This window comes from Gopherus evgoodei, chromosome 8, assembly GCF_007399415.2.
Source record: "Gopherus evgoodei ecotype Sinaloan lineage chromosome 8, rGopEvg1_v1.p, whole genome shotgun sequence".
Lineage (NCBI taxonomy): Eukaryota > Metazoa > Chordata > Testudines > Testudinidae > Gopherus > Gopherus evgoodei.
Window position 1 is genome coordinate 5,012,011 of NC_044329.1, and position 16,927 is coordinate 5,028,937.

At 50.5% G+C, this 16,927-nt stretch overlaps 1 protein-coding gene across 3 annotated transcripts in view; it reads left to right on the top strand.

The window, feature by feature from the left end:
- The window catches only part of LOC115655816 (LON peptidase N-terminal domain and RING finger protein 1-like), a 29,178-nt gene extending 13,642 nt beyond the window's left edge, over window positions 1-15,536 (top strand). For all 3 annotated transcript variants that reach the window (XM_030571702.1, XM_030571703.1, XM_030571700.1), the window contains 7 exons: window positions 962-1,076; window positions 5,082-5,196; window positions 5,977-6,098; window positions 6,593-6,751; window positions 7,845-8,007; window positions 9,655-9,801; window positions 12,023-15,536. In XM_030571702.1, the coding sequence (XP_030427562.1) occupies window positions 962-1,076; window positions 5,082-5,196; window positions 5,977-6,098; window positions 6,593-6,751; window positions 7,845-8,007; window positions 9,655-9,801; window positions 12,023-12,220 (1,019 nt within the window). In that variant the 3' untranslated portion in view covers window positions 12,221-15,536. The remainder of the gene's footprint in view (window positions 1-961; window positions 1,077-5,081; window positions 5,197-5,976; window positions 6,099-6,592; window positions 6,752-7,844; window positions 8,008-9,654; window positions 9,802-12,022) is intronic.
- Window positions 15,537-16,927: the final 1,391 nt, after the last annotated feature.

Here is a 16,927-nt window from a genome sequence, read left to right on the forward strand (position 1 = left end):
ACTCCGCTGTAGAGCCACATGCTGCAATCCCCTCCTCACAGTAAATATAGAGGAGCAAGCCATGACCTGAACTGGACAGTGTCTACCCCTACCACCTGGTCTTATAGGCTAGGGGGGACTGGCTGGTATTTGGATTCAGGTTGGAGTTGGATTTGGATGTACAGCATCATGTGGTTGTGAATTCCATCCCATCCCATCCCATTTGTACTGTGAATTCCTGTCTCCTAGTGCATGTGGTTGTGCTCCCACACACCCAGCATTTAGCAGGGTGATTTCCCCGTGCATGCTTCACTTAGAATGGCGGCTGTTCACGCCGGCTCCAGTCACAGTGTGTCTTCCGCATAGACAGACAAGTGCAGCTACTTTGCTCTCAAACCAGAAGCCCAGCGAAGTCTGTGGAAATATTCCCAATGTCTTCCAGAGGCTTTGGATCAGGCCTCTGTTCCGGAACGAGAAACGCTTCCCGTCCCAGACACACTGGGGGAAAATGTTTTTCCAAAGTATGAACTTAGCCTCAGCATTCGGCATGACGGCTGCTGCAATATGTACACGCAATTAGATAATGCGACCTAGCCCTTTGACTTTTCCTCTTCAGAGCATTGTCCAGGTAGTAATGACTTACACCTCACACCACCCGTGGGGGAGGAGGGTTAGTTTCATTCTCCAAACGGGCAAACAGACCTAGAGGGAAGAAATGACTCACTCAGGCCATGCAGTGACTCACTGGCAGGACAGAGTTTATTGCTCCTGGTTTTACACTTGCTTCACTAGACTTGAGATCCATGCCATGCTGCCTGCTAAAATGTTCTATTTGAAATCCACTCGGCTGAAACCCTGTGGCTGTCTGCTGCCGGAGGGCAGATGAGGTGATCATAGAGGTTCCTTCTGTCCTTAAATCTATGAAAACCCCCAAGCGCTTCTCAGAGGGCATCACTCATTCCTCTGCTCCTTCTGCTCCTAGGTATTGGGGAGGAAACAGCAGCAGACACAGCAGCAGCAAAATCTAGCCATCATCACGAGCCAGAGCTTAGGGACCTACTGAGTGTGTCTGATCTGGAGTGCTCCCTCTGCATACGGTGAGTCACCAAAGGGCTTTTGCAATGACGGATAAACACCAAGCGGGGGCAGATCTTTCGCTCACATCTTGCTGCTAAATTTTGCATGGCAAAGCACAGGCAAAGCTAAACGAGTGACGCACGATAAAGCGCGCAGGACATGGATAACAATGTGTGGTTGGTTCCTTTGATATCGATAACAGAGTCTGTTACCACCGGGTTGATATCGATAACAGAGTCTGTTACCACCGGTTCATGAGTCAGCGTTCCTAGTGCACTCTGTGTTATTCGCTGTAATGAAAACACTAGGCTCCTGTAGGCTCGGAAGTGAGAGGCACCTTCTCTAACTGGGGACCATTGGGCAACCCTGTTGGAGAGAAACTCCAGGAGGAATGCAAGTCTAATGCAAGGTGCATGGGCAGAGCTGTGTGCGCAGAGGGGAGGAAACTGGTACAGAAGACAGCATGCAGCCAGATTGTCATGTTGGATAATATAAAGCAGGGAATGGGCTGGGGCCTTATGACTGAGTGAGCTGATAGTGAAACCAAGTGAAACTTGCCAAAGGGTGTGTTAAAATTAACTTCATTGTCCACTTAACTCTTGGAGTACCTGAAACCATTACACAGCTGTCCTCCTCGCCTCTTCTGAACGGTGGTGTTGGGTTTTGCTAGCTCGTGTGCACGCAACAAAAGGACAAAGATCTGCACATTGCAGCCTGGCCCTGAGACTGCTCCTAATCCTTTCCCGGCTTCGAGTAGCTACATGGGGGTGCAGAGCAGTTCAGAGGACTGTTTTTTGAGGAGGGGAACGAGGGATGTATAATTGTCCAGAAGCCCAAACTGTAATGGAGAAAGAAGCCAGAAGAGAAGTGTTAGCTCAATGGTTAGCGGTTCCATTAGGCAGCACATCCTGGCCCATTAACATCTTCTTCGAGCAGCAGGGACGCTCTGCTCTATGTCCCTCTTTGGTCCCTACTCTCTTGCTGGCCCATGACCTCCCTCCCTTCCCTGAACTCCTGGGTTTGTCCCAAATAATCTGTTACTCTCCATGTCTGGGTGGATCCTCCTCTCTTCTGGGGGAAGGCTGTTGGGGCCATTTGGTGAGTCCCTGCTGCCTGCTATGGAAAGTCACATCGGCCAGTCATTAGTGCTGTGCTGGACAAGGAGCTCCCTGGGAACGCTCTGTGGGATGGAGCTTCTTACATTGCCTAGCGCTGACCGCCCAGTTGCCTCCAGAGAAACCCCCTGCCCTACCTCTAAGCAGGTGCAGTGAGAAGACAGCATCAGGTGGGATCACCAGGACTCCAGCAGGGATGGAAACAGCGCTCACACCTGGAGCAGAATGCTGTGGGGCTGATCTCTGAGGTTTTAGTGGTTTAACTCCATCGATCGGAGCCCAGGCTGCCGATCTGGGGCGGGTGATTTATACTTCTGATTAAGCCATAAGCCAGCATCACAGACAGGCTTCAAACAGGAGCATTCAGATAACTAAGCAGCAGGCCAAGGTCGGTGTATTCCCTCCCAAACGGCTGGCCTCTCCCAGCAGTGAGAAAGGAGATCTGAGACATGGCTCATCCCTGCAAGAAGGAGAAGTGGTACATGTGAGGCAGCCATGGTCACATGCTGCCTTTTGTCCAGTTTGGGTCTGACTGTGCACTGGCTCGGTGGAGCTACCCTTAACGCCCACCACCAGGGATGGGAGGAGAACTAGGCCTTGTGTTTGGATATGGTGGCCAGCAGCAGACAGGACCTGAGCAAACAGCTCTGCCAGGGCTCTTCAGTCCTGACCTTAAACCTGCTGCTCCCTCCTCGAGCCTCTGTTCAGCGGAGACCAACGGCCGCACTGCCCTTTTGCAGCATGGGCAACTTGTCCCTGAGCCATGCCCCTGACTTCAGATCAGCCTCTGAACCCAGGAGCGGTGGCTTGAAGCGCTAATCCTTCTGGACGACCCAGCCCTGGTCTGCAGCTCGAGGGCTGGTTATTTTTTAAGCCTGAGTTCCCTCGATTAAAAATAACAATGCGACTAATCCATTAGGGCAGACATCGGAAATGGTCTGTGCGAGCCAAGATGCTGCATGGAGCTCGGGCCTCCTGGCAAATTGACTGTCAAGTGCTGGCAAGTTCTGAGAATAACAGGCTGGGCTGGCTGCTCCTGGCGAAGGGGAAACGGCCACTAAGATGAAAGTGGAGATGTTCAGTGATGTTATTTAATGCAAATGTAAGGCTCTGGGGCAAAGTCATTGAGTGTGATGGAGTCAGTTGTCTTCCAGGCACTGGTCATACTCAGCTGCATATTTCCTCTACAGTCAGTTGCCTGCTAGGATGCTGATAGGGGCGTGAGCACCGGATGCAGGAGAGCTGGCTTGCAGTGTAGGATGGAGGTGCTGTGCAGGTGTGAGAGGGCGAATTCTCTGTGTCTGTGGTAATTCTCTGGCTCTGTTTTCCATAGCCCCTGGCTGCTTCACCCTCTGACAGCTGTGTATCCTCCCAGCACCCTGTGAGGGAGGGAAGGGCTGTCAGTCCAATTTTACAGACGGACAGCTGAGGCTGATAGACGGACTGTGAATCTGTGTTTCCCCTGGTTCAGCCCCTTCCTTCATGGACCATGGAGAGAACGGGATTGTCTGCATTGCCTTCAACATGCTCCTAACAGTGTGCTAATGACTGTAGTCTAATCTCATGTTTCAGGGCTTCAGCCAATCACTTGCAGCGGTCAGGAAGGAATCCCCATCCTCAACATACACTTTGAATCTCCCCCCTACTCCAACTTCCTCTGAAGCATCAGAGATGAGCCACAGCTAGAGACACGATACTGGCCGGGGTGGACCGGTGCTCTGAGCTGGTACAGAGAATTGTCTGTCTTAGATGCCTGGCTGGTGGGTCTTGCTCATATGCTCAAGGTTTAACGGGTCGCCATAGTCCAGGTCAGGAAGGAGTCTGCCCCTACTGGCTGGCTGGGGCCTTGGGATTTTTTCACCTTCCTCTGCTACATGAGGCTGGTTCCTCTGATGGGATCATAAAGCTCTGTCCCACCTACTCAGTTCCCTGCCGTTGCAGGGCATCGGTGGGATCTCTGTTTCGCTTGAACTTGATACTTGTGGCACACAGCAGTTTAGTCTCCTGGGGACTGAAATGCTTTAGTTTCAGTGAATTTCCTGGGCTCGACATAGGGGGATTTGGGGGCAAGTTAATGGCCTGTGATACAGGGGCGGTCAGACTAGATCTAATGGTCCCTTCTGGGGTTATATGACTCTGTGACTCACCCAAGAGGCCGATGGCAGGGCAGTACTTGAACTCAGGTGTCCACTAGTGCTTTAATCAGTGGCCATCCTTCTTCTCTAGCTCTGAGAGCCCCCTCCATCCCCCAGCAGTGAGAGTAATTCATAGAACAAACTAACGAGTGGATCCCCCGTAAGTGTTTGTCCCCTTTTTGAGGTGTAAGCATGGCAACACAGTCTCCTCTCCTGTTGGCTCCAGCCTCGGCCAGGTCCCCAGTAAAGCATCCTGACAGGTCACATAGCAGGTGAGTCCTAGGTGCCACAGGGCACAGCTGGAGCGTTTGAGAGCGTGGTGGGTCCTTCCTGAGCTCTGGCTACAGAGAGCGACGAGTCAGTAGTGGTCCAGGTGCATCTCTGGTGGGTTCGTGAGTGGCATAGAACTCGATCTCTGTTCTCCAGCAGCGGCTGCACCGCTGCCCCTCAACACCTTGGTCCACTGGCAGCCAAGGCTTGGTAACTCCATCTGCTGTGGGCTGCCAGCAAAGCAGTGCCCTCGCTTGCAGCTGGTGCAGACTGCAGCCGCTCAAGGTGTGCATTTGCAAGCCTCCCATGCGTCCTTTGCACTGGCTGCCCAGAGAGCAGATGCGTTTTGCTGGAATATGAAACTTTAACTAGACTGGGATCCAGCTACCTGGGGGGCCTGCTCTCCGCTGCTCTCCTTCTGGGCTTTCGCCTCTTCTAACTCCATGCACCCCACTTCCACCCTCCTTCCTTTGGCTTGCTCACCCTTGTGCCTGTTGTTCGGCAGGATGTTCTTTGAGCCAGTGACCACACCCTGCGGCCACTCCTTCTGCAAGGAGTGCCTGGAGCGCTGTCTGGACCACAGGCCCAACTGCCCACTCTGCAAACAGAGCCTGAGAGAGGTAAGAGGCAGCCTCTGGGGACTCTATGGGTTGGAGCACTGCTGTTAGCATGCTCCAGCTGGGAAAGAGGCAGGACTGGAAGGGGGTGCACCCCTCGCAATGGCAATATCGGCCAAGCTAGGAGGGTGTAAGAGTAGGACTGTGCTGTACGTTGGCAAGCAGTGTTCTCTGCCACATGGGGTACTGGGTCTGCCCAGGCACGTGTGATCATACAATACTTTTTGACACAACATGCAATTAGACTGTGGAACTCATCACCACAAGACTAGTTGAGGCCAAGAATTTAGCTAGATTCACAGAGGAACTGCACATTTATATGCATCTAGGGTTATAATAGTGAAGGCTAACAAAAACGGAAGGGGATTAAAACCTCATGCCTTAGGGATTAAGGGAATCTCTAACTAACAGATTAAGAGGAGACCATCATGAAGCAAATTATCTCAGGGGTTTCTTGCACCTTCCTCTGAAGGATCTGATATTGGCCACTCTCAGAGACAGGATACTAGACTAAATGGACCATAGGTCTGATCCACTCTGGCAATTCCTTTCCTATAACACCTAATCCTATTTCATCTGTGGAAAACCCTCCTATAGCTGGAATGGGAGGGGTCCGTGTCACTGGGAGAAGATTTTGGACTCTCTCCTTGCCATTCTTTGATCTGAAATGGCCTTTGGCTCCATGAGGGGTGGGGATAGTTCCCAGCCTCAGTTGGGCCCCAGGACTTCCCTGAATGTTTTTCTCCAAGGTTGTACTTCTCTTTCTCTTTCTCTTTCTTCCAGTATTTGAAGGCCGGGAAGTACAATCCCACCGTGCTGCTGGTGGAGATCATGGCGGCCACCTTTCCCTCGCAGCTGGCAGACAGGAAACGGGTGCATGAGGCTGAGATGGCAGAGCTCTCAAAGTAAACAAAGAACATCTTCAATATGTGTGCGTGTGCAGGGGAGAGGGGGCAGGAGAACGAGTGTATGTGCATGTACCATAATGCGGGCAGGGGAGATCTTCAGTCTCAAAGGAGCCTTCAGAGAAAAGAGAGGATCCAACTGAGAAGCTGCTGGCTGGTAGGTTGGTGGGGTTCTCGCCACTGGACCTCCATATCAGATCAGCTGGACTGCTTCATTGGCAGAGTTATACCCCCCTGGATAATCTGAGGTGGTGATCTACTATTCTGCGAGGTCAGAGCATTGTTTCTTCATGTTTCCTCTTGGCGGAGTGCAGTATTAAAGAGCTGGTTTGTGAGAACGGCCAGGTACTGCTAAATATAAATTGACTCCATGAGACTGGTGAGACTCGGTGTCCTCCGCTTTTCCATGTGCTGCTCTTGCCACATCCACACGGAAAAGAGGCGAAGCTTCAAAGTGACTGAGAATTTCTTTCTTGTCATCCCCTTCCCTGCAGCCTGACCAGGAACATCCCAATCTTCGTGTGCACCATGTCTTTCCCGGGCATCTCGTGCCCGCTGCACGTCTTTGAACCTCGCTACCGTCTCATGATGCGGAGGTGCCAGGAGACCGGCACGAAGATGTTTGGCATGTGTATGTATGAGACTGGGAAGAGGTGAGCGACAGACCAAGGCACCAACTGCAGCTGTGTTATCATCCCTCTATCTGTAACTCCCTCCTCTGCTACCCACCCTTCATCCTCTCAGACTTATCGACTACCCCATCTTTTGCTGTAGCCGTGTCCATTCCCGTGTCTTTGTCTTCCAAAATAGTAGCTGTCAGACTAAAGGCCCTGTGATGTCCACGAGGGGCCACTGTCAGTGCTAGAAGAAAGATGGTCCAGTGGTTAGGGCCAGTTGCAGCAGAGCTGTGATCTAAAGCTCTATCAGCATATCGGTTGGAAACCCCGTTGGAGAATGACCCCACAGTGAAGGGAGTTTGGAGGGTGGGGAAAGGAAGCCCCACAGATCCTCCAAGAGGTGCCTCTCTAGTTCCTTTCAGAGCAGCACTGACAGGCTCCAAAAGTTAAAACCCCTCCCCGCTGGTGGGAAGATTGTGCTGCCCACCTGGGTCACAAGGGTCAGAGATGCTCAGGGCTCCAGCAATGAGGTGGAAGAACCCTGAGTAAAATATATCCATAGTCACCAGTAGCCAGGGCCGGCTCAAGCCATTTCACCGTCCCAAGCACGGCGGCATGCCGCGGGGGGTGCTCTGCCGCTCGCTGGTCCTGCGGCTCTGGTAGACCTCCCGCAGATGTGGCTGCGGAAGGTCCGCTGGTCTTGCGGCTCCAATGGACCTCCTGCAGGCGTGCCTGCGGCTGTTTCACCAGAGCCACGGGACCAGCAGACCCTCTGCAGGCATGCCTGCGGGAGGTCCACCGGAGCCGCCTGCCACCCTCCCTGCAAGTGGCAGAGCGCCCCCCACGGCATGCCGCCCCAAGCACGCGCTTGGCGTGCTGGGGCCTGCAGCCGGCCCTGCCGGTAGCATAGCTTGGACATAATTTGGTGTCCTGGACACTGGAGGAATCACTCCCTTGCAGATGTATCTGGCTTAGTGGAGGGTATTACAGATTGACAGGGATCTTCTCTGTTTGTGGGGCCTTCAGCCAGCCAGTTACTGGGGCGTTTTCTTCTTTTTGTGGAAAGATGCTCTCGCATTGCTCTCATGCCTATGCTCCCCTGCCCCCACTCCCCTCTCATCCACTCCAGTTTCGCGGACTACGGCTGCATGCTGGAGATTCAGCGCATAGAGTTCTTGGCCGATGGGCGATCCCTCGTGGACACGAAAGGAAGGCATCGGTTCCGGGTGCTGAGACGGGGACACAGAGATGGCTACAACACTGCTGATATCGAGTACCTGGAGGACGAGAAGGTGAGAGCAGCCTGTGGAGGGCTGTTGTATAAATACACAGCAGGGGCAGTAGCAGTCATTCAGCAGGGCAAACCACCGGTTGAAATGGGACAATGGGACGGTGAATTCTGGCGCATGGGAATGTTCTTTCCAGGCGCGTTTCTGGGGCTCAGAATGTCCGTTCGCTCCAGCCATCTGCTGCCGGCTTTATAATCTCTGTTTCCCAGGCTTAGAGCATGCTGGGGTTTCCAAGAATGGACTTCAGCCATTCACCCACGTTGGCCTCCTTGCACCCAACACCTAACTGGCTGCCCCCACCTCTGTGCTGCAGGCCAAGTTCATCATGGAGGGCATCCCTTTCTCCCGCTGGCTGTATAGCTCACCAGTGACACCAGTGGTGGTGAACGAGGAACTGCTTTTTGAGGAGCCATTAAATGGACACAGTGCTGTGGGGGTGGGTGGCTGGAATGACAGCCGTGTCATGCTGGGTGGGCGCTGCCTGCTGCAGAGAGGAACGTCACCAGTATTCACGATGCTCCTGCATGTACTATGTTACTGAACCAGTTTATCTGTTCAATATCTTCATTAATGATCTGGAGGATGGCATGGACTGCACTTTCAGCAAGTTTGCAGATGACACTAAATTGGGAGGAGTTGTAGATACGCTGGAGGGTAGGGATAGGATACAGAGGGACCTAGACAAATTAGAGGATTGGGCCAAAAGAAACCTGATGAGGTTCAACAAGGACAAGTGCAGAGTCCTGCACTTAGGACGGAAGAATTCCATGCATTGCTACAGACTAAGGACTGAATGGCTAGGCAGCAGTTCTGCAGAAAAGGACCTAGGGGTGGACAAGAAGCTGGATATGAGTCGACAATGTGCCCTTGTTGCCAAGAAGGCTTATGGCATTTTGGGCTGTATGAGTAGGGGCATTGCCAGCAGATCGAGGGACGTGATCATTCCCCTCTATTCAACATTGGTGAGGCCTCACCTGGAGTACTATGTCCAGTTTGGGGCCCCACACTACAAGGAGGATGTGGAAAAATTGGAGAGAGTCCAGCGGAGGTCAGCCAAAATGATTAGGGGGCTGGAGCACATGACTTATGAGGAGAGGCTGAGGGAACTGGGATTGTTTAGTCTGCAGAAGAGAAGAATGAGGGGGGATTTGATAGCTGCTTTCAAGTACCTGAAAGGGGGTTCCAAAGATGATGGATCTCAACTGTTCTCAGTGGTGGCAGATGACAGAACAAGGAGTAATGGTCTCAAGTTGCAGAGGGGAGGTCTAGGTTGGATATTAGGAAAATCTTTTTCCCTAGGAGGGTGGTGAAGCGCTGGAATGGGTTACCTAGGGAGGTGGTGAAATCTCCATCCTTAGAGATTTTTAAGGCCTGGCTTGACAAAGCCCTGGCTGGGATGATTCCCTGGCTGGGAATTGGTCCTGCTTTGAGAAGGAGGTTGGACTAGATACCTGAGGTACCTGAGGTACCTTCCAACCCTGATAGTCTATGATTCTACCTAAAATCCCTGTATTGCTTTCTTCTCTTCTCCTGTCTTCACCACTCCTACACTCTCTCCTTCCAACTCCATCCCCCTGATCTCTCACCCCCACCCCTCTGTGCTCCCCTTCACTCTTCCTTCCACGCTGCTTTCTTCTCCCCGCCGGCCAGGTGGAAGGGGAAGAGCTGGCTGAGCTGCAGCATCTGCACGAATGCACCTACCAGCAGGCACAGAAGTTTTGTGAACACGGGGATGCTGCCTTGAGGCAGATTCTGATGCACCGCGGACCCCTGCCTGAGAAGGAAGAGGACATCCAGGTAATGAGGGAGTTGCTGGCTGGGTGCCTACGGGAGACTGCCTTCTTAGAAATACACATATAGATTTCACAGCTGCAATGGCCAGAAAGGGTCATCGTGAATCTCTAATCTCAGCTCCTGCATCACCTGGAGCCCCGTGGTAGAAGTAAAGCATACATTTAGAGAGACATCCAGTCCTGATCTCCAAGCAGAAGAGGATCTGCCATGTCCCTTGAGGAGCTGGTGCAGTGGTTAATTACCCTCACTGTTTAAAAATTTGCATCAGATTTCCAGCTTGAATGTAGCTGACTTCAACTTGCATTCATTGGATCCCAAGATGTCTCTGTCTGCTAGATTAAAAACCTCTCATAGCAGAGATATTCCTGTCTAGACACTTAGAGACATCATGAAATCGCTCCTGGCTGGGCTCCTTTAGTCTCTCATTGTGAGGTGTTCTCCCAAACTGGAACCACTCTTACAGATCGACTCTGAATCCTCTCTGATTTTTCAAAATCTAACGGCACCAAGCAGTAGTCTGCCATTACAAAATAAAAAGGATGGGTGCCCAGGGCAGGAGCAGCAAAGGGTGCTGCAGGTTGAGAGTGAGGTGCATTCGGGGAGCCTAGGACTGGACCAGCAGGGCTTTCTGCAGTCACACCAGCCTACATTAGCAGAGCTGGAGGGAGTGGAGTTTGCACTCCACGTTACTGACCAAAAATACTTGGGTGGCCCTTTTCTGCCCAAATGTTTGTTGTAAAAGTGCCTGGAGTCCCAATTGGGGATCAGAGCTTCATTGCACTAGGTGCTGCAGCTTGTCCCTGCCCCAAAGAGCAATTTATTACTCTCTCCTTGTTAAAACAAGAACAGGTTTGAGAATAGTGATATGGTCACAAGGGAAACTGAGGTCCTCTGCATGCCAAGATGAATTGCTTGGGGAACCTACTGTGATCTCATGGCTAAACCCTGCAAGGGGTCTGAGCTGGAGTGCGGGTAGAGGGGGAGAGGGGAGATCCTTTCAGTGGATATATCTCAATCCTACGTGCATGACCATGAGTTTTCACTGTCCTGGTGAATATATCAACTGTAAGACCCATTTGCCTGGTTTTAGAGTATACGCTGCGGGACGAACCATTCCCCACAAAGCTCTTGCTGTTTCGTGGGGACCCTAGAGGTGACAAATAAGTCAATGTGTCCTGCCTTGTCTAGTTTTTGCTCCTATTGCTATTTAGAGAGGATTTTCCTTGCCTGGCATCATTTTTAGTGCCGGTTTGTGACCCTCAGCTATCTAACAGTTGGCCCACAGACATTTTAAAACTGTTCCTGGAATCAAAATAAAAAAAAAAATATTTGTGGCTCCTTCAAGGAAATGACATCTCTGGCTAGGGTCGAGGTGCCCAAAGGGCTGGATCCGGCCCTCTTGTCACATGCTTCTGATGGATTCAGACTTTGCAGAACACAAACTTTCCTTTTCTTAAGCAAGTACATTTCTACTGGCTGCAAAGATTCTCTTCTGAACGTGGCTGGACCTTACACTGCCTTAGACAGCCTGAAGCTAGAAGCAGGACCTGACCTCATTCCCCTGACTGGGGTGTGTTCTCTTAAACCTGGTTACATCGGAAAGAGTGTTTTTCAGATTACTTAGGTGCCCAACCATGCACCTAAATGGCATGAATAGGTGCTGCAGTGCTGCATTCAAATCCAGGAGCTTCATGTGCAGATGGCCAAACACAGGGTTTTAAAGATACCCTGGGTAAGGTTTTCCCCACTGAGAACTGCTATAGGCAACACTCTCCTTTCTGTAAAAGCCACTGGACACAGTGCGCACTGCTACAGGCTAGCCTCAGTTAGGCTGTGTGGGTATTATAGAGGAGAGGATCTGGCCCCCTGCTCAGCAAAGCAAGGAGCTATCTGAAGACCCAGAAAGTGGTGTTTTGAGTAAGGAATTGCCATGTTTGCAGCCCCTTTTCTAGCCATAACTGCACTCTGCGGCACCATGTGGTATATCTATCTGAGTCTTTCAGTTCTGGAGCCTGGATTCTGTTCTGCAATGAGCCTGGCCCTTGACCGGTAACTAAGATGTCCAAGTGGACACCTGACTAACAGTGGTCTGACGGGGTGATCATGCCAACCATGGACATAATGCCTCCTACAGGATATCCCACAGGTCCCAGGCCCTACTGCCTGAGCTCGTGTCAAGCTCCCGCCCTCTTTCTGAACCTCAGCTTTCTTCTCTCTCCCCTAGGCCACCAAAGATGGACCAGCTTGGTGTTGGTGGCTTATTTCCATCTTGCCCCTGGACCCATCTGAGCAGCTCCGGCTCTTTGCCACCACCTCGCTGCGGGCCCGTCTCACTCAGCTGAAGCACATCCTGACTGGCATCCTGCAGCGCTGCGATTACGGCCACCAACCAGCAGACCTCCGCCCGAGAGGCAGGATCTAAAATCCGGGGCGTTGCCGGTGCCTTGGCCAACTCGACAAGCACTTTGGGAGAGCCGGCCAGGGGTGGGATAGAGATGTCGCCTGTTTATTTCTGTGTTCAGCCTCCGTGTTTTTATTGTCTTTTCTTCCTCACTGACCTCAGCAGCCAGCCGTGCGTGAGCCTGTCCGGCAAACAGAGCTGGAAAGGGATGCAGTGGCAGCTAGAGTCCTTGATCCATTAGTGATACCACGCCGTCCATGCAGTCTTGATAAACTGCTTAGGGGATTTAGAAGCACCTCACTAGGTCTGAGGAAGGTGACAGGTCTGAAGGTGGGGCCACGCTAAGGACACTGACTTGCCTCTGTGAGCCAAAGCCCCATGCCAAGCTATTTTGGTATCGAGAAACCTCTCTCGAGGGCAACCAGAAATGAATGCAAGATGTCGCATTGTTTTGGGCTCTTCCACATTCGAGGTCACTTGCGTTCGCTAGCTTGTCCCAGCCTCTGGACGCTAGGTGAGGAAAAGGGGATTTAAATCATTGGAAGCATGGTAATAGGAGGGGGGAGGTTTCATAGCTTCCTGTGAGTTAGAGTTGGTGCCTTTAATCATGAGTTTAATCTGATAGTCCATAAAAAAGAGAATTAAGTTAAATTAATTAAATTAAATTAAATAATCTGATCTTCTCAGGTCAGCTTCTAACAGCTGCTTATGGCCAAAAATCCAAAAAGAGACGTTGCTACTTTAATATACCCAGTTCAGTACGTTCCATCTTTCAGGTTTGCTTCCTTCTGTGCTTTTGTTTGGGTATCTGAATTTGCAGAAAGCTTCTACCCCTTATTCAGCCTGGCAATGCTAAGAGATGTTGCTGCGTTGCTTTCCCAAGGGTCAGCCACCCATTTCTCATGGACTCAGAGACTTTAAGGTCAGATGGGACCATCGTGATCATCTAGTCTGACCTGCACATTGCAGGCCATAGACCCTCAATCGCCCACTCCTGTCATAGACCCATAACCTCTGAGTTACTGACATCCTCAAATCATGGTTTAAAGGCTTCAAGTTACAGAGAATCCACCTCTTACATTAGGTTAAACCTGCAAGTTACCCATGCCCAATGCTGAAGAGGAAGGCGAAAACCCTCCCAAGGTCTCTGCCAATCTGGCTTGGGGGAACATTCTTTTCTGACCCCAACTATGGCATCAGTTAGACCCTGGGCATGTGGGTGAGATCCATCAGGCAGACATCTGTGAAAGAAATCTCTGTAGTGACTCAGAGACCTCCCCATGTAGTTTCTATCTGCTGCAAGAGGAATGCCATGGAACAGGAAGGCGGGGAGAGTTTGCTCAGATGAGAGGGGTGCCAAAGAGGCCACGGTTGGATCTGGATTGGGTTTAAACTGGGGTTCTGCTTCTGGGCCAGCTCATTAAGTTTTGGGTTTGAAGGCACCAAAATCTCAGGCAATTTGGCCCATAAATAATTTTATGAGATTTCCGACGTCATGAGTGGTGGAAATCTTGTGAGGCAACATTTCTTGTGATATTTCTGCCATCTTGGGCTGAAATCTTTTGTCCTGAGATTTTGACTGCAGTTTAAACTGAGATCAGAAGATGGGGTTCTTCCAGTGTCGGATGCAACCTTCAAAGGAAACCGAGAGACAGGTTTGGGTCTGGGGCTTCCCATCTAAATGTCCATAAATTCAGAGTGGTTCGGATGAGCCGATCTGGCTAGTGACGGGCCTGTGATGCTAAGGTTGATCTGGATCTAAACTTCTCTGTAGCTGGCGAGCAAGAGTCTGAGTACCTGTGACTAATTTCCTCTTGTCACTTAATACAATAGAATGAGATGAAAGGTGGAGAAAATGAGCTAGGACTTTGTGGCTGCTTTTCTGCAGATTATCTAGACTGAGTAGTTTTCTCTCCCAACAACACTGTTTCTATGGAGTTGGGTTTAATTTTATTTAGTTCTTTATTAGAAAAATAATCAGTCGCTGGGTTACAGATTTGCTAGTATCTTAACCCTGCCTGTCCCATCTGCCCCAATTACCGTCAGGAGGCTCCATGTGCTATCGTGTGAGGCCAGTGTAGGCCATGCTGCCTGGTTTGTTGCTCCATGATCTCTGGAGCAAGGTGGGGCTGTGGTGTTCTGCGCTGGGGGAGCTCTTCCTCTGTTTTCTTTTTGTCTCTTTTTGGGCCTCATCCTCAGCTTCTCCCATTTACACCAGCAGAGTATCTGGCGTATGAGCTCGGATCTAGAATGGTTCAGGTGACCGTCTCTCACCATGTTCGGTATTATTTGTACCATGTAGGAAAGGACTGAGAATCTCCAGCCCCTCTGCCAGCTCCACCCCGAGCCCCTCAGTTAGTTCAGGCATCTCTGCTCACCTTCAGCACCCTTCTTCCCCCACCACTCCAGCATTGGAGTTTTGATTCCGTACTTCCCAACAAAGTGACTTGCTTGGGGGATGACAATCCAGACTAGCTGAGGCCTGCAATTCCTGAGAAGCTAAAGACAGAATGGAGTGGCTGGTAAGGATGGGTCAAAGCTGGATTTTTGTCTTCACCCCTGGGCTTGGCTTTTCCCTCTCATGCTTTGCACCTGTTACTACAGAACTGGGCCCATGGTAATCCCCAAAGGCAACCGTAGTGGCGCAACAACCGGGACTGAGGGGCTCTGGCTGCCTGGCCTGTGGGGGAACCCCCAGAGTTTTGGGTAGGATGAGGGAAGGGGTGACCATAGTGGGGGCTGCAGTGTATTACTGAAGGGATTGGCTGCTCCTGATCCTGCTGGGAATGGAAATAATGAAGGAGGTTTGAAAGCCAATGGCAAACGCACAGATTTCTCTTCACTGACCTTCGGGAAGTGCCTTTATTTTATTTGTGGCGGGTGTGATCGGTTCGCCAAGCTGATCAGAAGTCTCTTAAGCACTGGGGTTTCCATTTGCCACCCCGGCCCCTTCCTGTGGCTTCAAGCTGCAGATTCGACTGGCCAACGTGTTCACCCTACACCTTGTTCATCTCCCAGGACCCCGCCCCCTGGGTTGCTGTCATGCCTATTCTGGCAGCACAGGTAAGATGTGGCGGGGGCAGTGTCTGTAAATTGCTGCTAAGAATTTGCCCTTTAGCAGTAGTGATCTAGCTTAGGAATTGGCAAGTCTCATGGAGGGAGACCACCGGAGCCACTTCTCCTTCCACGTCCACATCTGGTAGAGACTCGTTGGAATCGCTCCAGTTCGCTTGGATTCCATTTGGATTTTTATGAGCAGGATTTTTTCTCTTTGAACAAAACTTTCTGAATTGTCAAAGAAATAAAGGAGGTTTTTTTTGTGTTGTGCCTGTTTGAACACTGGGTTGGTTTGATTCCTTCCCATGAGTCCCTCTCAACCAAAACTTGAGCAGAAGCCCTCAGGTGGCAGCTGGGCCCTTGTCAGATGCATGGAGCGGTAACGCCCCTGCCCTGACATTCACAGTCTGGGTTTGTTATAACCTTATTCCCAGATTCTGGACCTTAGCGTCCAAAATTTGGGGGTTAGCATGAAAACCTCCAAGCTTAGTTACCAGCTTGGACCTGGTACTGCTGCCACCACCCAAAAAATTAGAGTGTTTTGGGGCACTCTGGTCCCCCTGAAAAACCTTCCCTGGGGACCACAAGACCCAAATCCCTTGAGTCTCACAACAAAGGGAAATAATCCTGATTCCCTTCCCCCCTCCAGGTGCTCCTGGAGAGATACACAGACACAAGCTCTGTGAAACTACGCAGAGTGAGTCCCCCTCTCCGTTCCCAATCCTGGAACAAAAGCACTTTCCTCTTCACCCAGAGGAAATGCAAAATCAGGCTAGCAATCCAACACACAGCTTTCCCCTGATTTCTTCCTCCCACCAATTCCCTGGTGAGTACAGACTTAATTTCCCTGAAGTAAAGAAAAACTCCAACAGGTCTTAAAAGAAAGCTTTATATAAAAAAGAAAGAAAAAATACAAATGCTCTCTCTGTATTAAGATGATACAACACAGGGTCAATTGCTTAAAAGAATATTGAATAAACAGCCTTATTCAAAAAGAATACAAATTAAAGCACTCCAGCACTTACATTCATGCAAATACCAAAGAAAAGAAACCATAGAACTTACTATCTGATCTCTTTGTCCTTACACTTAGAAACAGAAGACTAGAAAGTAGAAAGTACTTCTCCAAAGCTCAGAGGAAACAGGCAGACAGACAAAAGACTCAGACACCCACTTCCCTCCACCCAAAGTTGAAAAAATCCGGTTTCCTGATTGGTTCTCTGGTCAGGTGTTTCAGGTGAAAGAGACATTAACCCTTAGCTATCTGTTTATGACACGCCCCCCAAATTGCAGACAGTGGGGAAGCTCACTGGCGGCAATTTCCTTCTAGAACTTGAAAATAAACAGATTAATACAACACATGCACCTTTACATATACTACTAAGTATATAACTAACAGACTTTTACATTTTAAGAACACTTTTTAACTACTGGATTCTGGGAAACTCTCACGGGAGAGTGCATCAGCAACTTTGTTAGAAGCTCCTGTGATGTGTTGAATTTCAAAATCAAAATCTTGGAGAGCTAAACTCCAACGAAGAAGTTTCTTGTTGTTCCCCTTGGCAGTATGAAGCCACTTTAGTGCAGCATGGTCAGTTTGTAGTTGGAACCGCCGTCCCCAAACATATGGGCGTAGCTTTTCCAGGGCGTACACAATGGCATAGCATTCCT